Source organism: Notothenia coriiceps, unplaced genomic scaffold, assembly GCF_000735185.1.
Source record: "Notothenia coriiceps isolate Sejong01 unplaced genomic scaffold, NC01 NC01_scaffold00026973, whole genome shotgun sequence".
NCBI classification, from domain to species: domain Eukaryota; kingdom Metazoa; phylum Chordata; class Actinopteri; order Perciformes; family Nototheniidae; genus Notothenia; species Notothenia coriiceps.
In genome coordinates, this window is record NW_011359674.1 from 1 (window position 1) to 3,837 (window position 3,837).

Below are 3,837 nucleotides of genomic sequence, written 5' to 3' on the forward strand. Positions count from 1 at the left end.
CGACCCACACCCAATTCGCGTTGATCAAACAGTGGCCTATGCAACAGAGAGATTTTATTTTTCATCAGGATATTGGAAGAATAGGAGGGATTGAGGTCAATCACTGGCACTTTTTTATTTTATTTTAAATGGTACACTTTATGTTGAACTATTTATTACGTTGTTGGTGCAACTGGCACTTTATGTTGAACTGTTTATTGTTTTGGCCAAGGTTATTGAGAGAGTTGGACTGAAATGTATTAGATTTTTTAAATCAACTGTTGGTAAATCAACACAGTCTGTTATGGCCTTTGAAGCAACAGAGAGATGTTTTCTAATAGTCAGGGTTTCCAATGTTCTGAATGTACTTGAAAGTATTGTGTTTACTTAAAAAACAAAGTGTTATAGTTTACAGAAGGTCTACCTACCTATAGGCTACCTGAATCTCTGAAATGTACTATATTCCTAAATATGCTATTGCTACACTTTATGGCAAAAATTGCACTTTTCTGTTGGTCTTGGTTAAGAACCTCCTTGATAAAAATAAACAATGTTTTGTTGCTTAAGCTTATGTATTCAGTCATTATTCAATGGTATACTAAAATCCATCTGAAAAAAATTGCTTCTCACTGTTCTTAGGTCAAATATTTATATGCGATTAAAAATGCGATTAATTGCGATTAATTAATTACAAAGCCTGTAATTAATTAGATTAATTTTTTTAATCGAGTCCCGGCCCTAATATATATATAATATATATATGGCATTGGGATATATATTTTTTAAATCCTCTGGAGCAGAGAGAGGAGCTGTGGATTATTGTTATTAATTAATGCATCAGTGTTTCTTAGGGTCAAAAACACTAAACTCAAAGCTTAAAATGAAAGCGTTCAGTTAATTTAATAAAAGAGCTCATGTTCAATGTGAAAAGTGACAGTAGATATAGATTAGTTGCAATTTGGTGCTAAATATAAAATAAAAAATAACATTTTTTTAAACACCTTGAATTTCAGGGGGGGTGCGGGGCGCAGCGACCCTCCAAGAAAATGGTAGGGGAAACACTGGTATATGTGTACTCTCAGTATGTGTGTACTCTCAGTATGTGAGCTATATGTGTACTCTCAGTATGTGTGTACTCTCACTATGTGTGTACTCAGTATAAATACTCACGCTGCGGTACATGCGAGCGGGGTGTGGCAGCAGCAGCCTGTGGACGCTCTGATTGGTGGAGAGCAGGATGATGACGTTGTTGAGCGTCTCTGTGATGGAGACTCCGCCCGGCAACAGAGAGCAGTGACACAGCTTCAGTCTGACAGCATTGTTCAGCAGGTTGGTGTCCAGAGAGGTCTCCACCAGCTGCACACTGTCCCCTGAGGTGCTCCTACACACACACAGTCGTCATCATCATCATCATCATCATCATCATCAATATTAGTTATCATTGTCTCACCAGTGAATGAATCTGTTGCTGGTGACGGACAGCAGCTTCCCGCTCTCCTCATAATGGAACGCTCCCCCACTGTCCGGAAACTTCACTCCTCCGGGGAGAGCGCTCACACCTGCACACATTAACACACATTAACACACCTGCACACAGGTAACATAGGTATAACATGTTCCCAACGTTAGTATTGTTTATGTTGTGTTTATTCAGCTGATTTTCCTTCTACACCTGTAACATTTTCCCTGACACACACAGGATCTGATCACTGTTGATAACACTCAGATACCCCGATGTTAGCACAGAAGCTAACGGTATAGGATACTGTTGACAACACTCAGAGACCCGGATGTTAGCACAGAGGCTAACAGCGTGATAGCTGCCGTTGGCCTGCTCACAGTTTAATATAGAGTCTATAGAGTCTCTAACTCAGTGACGGAGCTTTAGTCAGTAACGGAGGACGGTGTGTTAGTGGTTCTGTTACCGGGGAGGCTGAGGCTGATCTCTCTGAAGCGGAGAAGAGTTTCCCTCTCGAACCCGCAGATCTCCGTGAAGCTGCGGAGCGCCATCTTTACTCTGACCTCACTGCTTTCAAACTCTTAAAGAGACAGACGCTGTATAGAGTGGCAAAGTAACGCCCATCTACTTCCGGTCCATGGGACCTTATTTCGGAAAAATGATACATTGAAGTCAATGAAGGCAAGGCAAGGCAAGTTTATTTATATAGCACCTTTCAACACAAGGCAATTCAAAGTGCTTTAGAAAAAATGAAAGAAATTAAGAATGGCATTTAAAATCAGTCTTTAAAAAGAAAAGATAATAAAATAAACATTAAAAGAAAAAATACATGGATAAAAGTTACAGTGCAGTCTAAGATATGAATAGTTCAATTAAAAGCAGCGACAAAAATAAAAGTCTTCAGCCTGGATTTAAAAGTAGTAAGAGTTGCAGCGGACCTGCAGGTTTCTGGGAGTTTGTTCCAGATATTTTGAGCATAATAACTGAACGCTGCTTTAACATGTTTAGTTCTGACTCTGGGGACAGAAAGCTGACCAGTCCCTGAAGACCTGAGAGATCTGGATGGTTCATCATTTAGCAGGAGGTCAGAAATGCATTTTGGTCCTAAACCATTCAGTGCTTTATAAACAGCAGCAGTATTTTGAAATCTATTCTTTGACACACAGGAAGCCAGTGTAAAGACTTCAGAACAGGAGTGATGTGATCCACTTTCTTAGTGTTAGTGAGGACTCGAGCAGCAGCGTTCTGAATCAGCTGCAGCTTTCTAATAGATTTTTTAGTGAGACCTGTGAAGACACCATTACAGTAGTTGAGTCTACTGAAGATAAAAGCATGGACAAGTTTTTCCAAATCCTGCTGTGACATCAGTCTTTTAATCCTAGGTATATTCTTTAGGTGATAGTAGGCTGATTTAGTAACTGTTTTAATGTGACTGTTGAAACTCAGGTCAGAGTCCATGACTACACCTAGATTTCTGGCTTTATCTGTTGTTTTGAACATTGCAGACTGAAGCTCAGCGCTGACTTTTATACGTTCTGCCTTGGCTCCAAAAACCATTACCTCAGTTTTATCTTTGTTTAATTGGAGAAAGTTCTGACACATCCAGTCATTGATTTGTTCAATGCACTTACTCAGTGTTTGAATTGGAGCATAGTCTCCTGGTGAAATTGTTACGTAAATGTGTGTGTCATCTGCATAGCTATGGTAACTTATTTTGTTGTTCTTCATTATCTGAGCCAGCGGTAGCATGTAGATGTTAAAGAGAAGAGGCCCCAATATGGAGCCTTGAGGTACCCCACATGTAATATTTGTCAACTCAGATGTGTAGTTACCTATAGAAACAAAGTTGTTTCTGTCCTTTAAGTAGGATTCAAACCAATGTAGAACTGTTTCCGAAAGTCCCACCCAATTTTCCAGTCGGTCTAGTAATATGTTGTGGTCAAGTGTCAAACGCAGCAATGAGATCTAATAATACTAACACTGAAGTTCTGCCACTGTCTGTGTTTAAGTGGATGTCATTGAAGACCTTTACTAGAGCAGTCTCAGTGCTGTGGTTTGGACGAAGTCCTGACCGGAACACATCGAAACAGTTATTTAAATGCAAGAAATTACTCAACTGTTGAAAAACTACTTTTTCAATGATTTTACCTAGAAATGGGAGTTTTGATATGGGCCTGTAATTGTTCATTACTGAAGCGTCTAGATTATGCTTTTTTAAGAGCGGTTTAATGACTGCAGTTTTCAGGGCCTGTGGAAAAACACCTGAGTGAAGAGAATTGTTTACTATATGAAGTAGATCTGAGGCCATGCAAGGAAAAACATTTTTGAAAAACCCTGTTGGAATAATATCAAGGCAGCAGGAGCAGGATTTCAGAAGTTGTATAATGTCCTCTAGGTTT

At 39.4% G+C, this 3,837-nt stretch overlaps 1 protein-coding gene across 1 annotated transcript; it reads right to left on the minus strand.

Moving 5' to 3' along the window:
- Positions 1 to 1,149: 1,149 nt before the first annotated feature.
- On the minus strand, positions 1,150 to 2,012 carry nup160 (nucleoporin 160; the record flags this gene model as incomplete). Its single annotated transcript, XM_010785035.1, has 3 exons — positions 1,905 to 2,012; positions 1,430 to 1,538; positions 1,150 to 1,360 (listed from the first exon to the last, which is right to left on the minus strand). Coding segments are annotated over exons 1-3 (405 nt in total), but the record flags the coding sequence as incomplete, so codon positions are not given.
- Between the last annotated feature and the right edge of the window lie 1,825 nt (positions 2,013 to 3,837).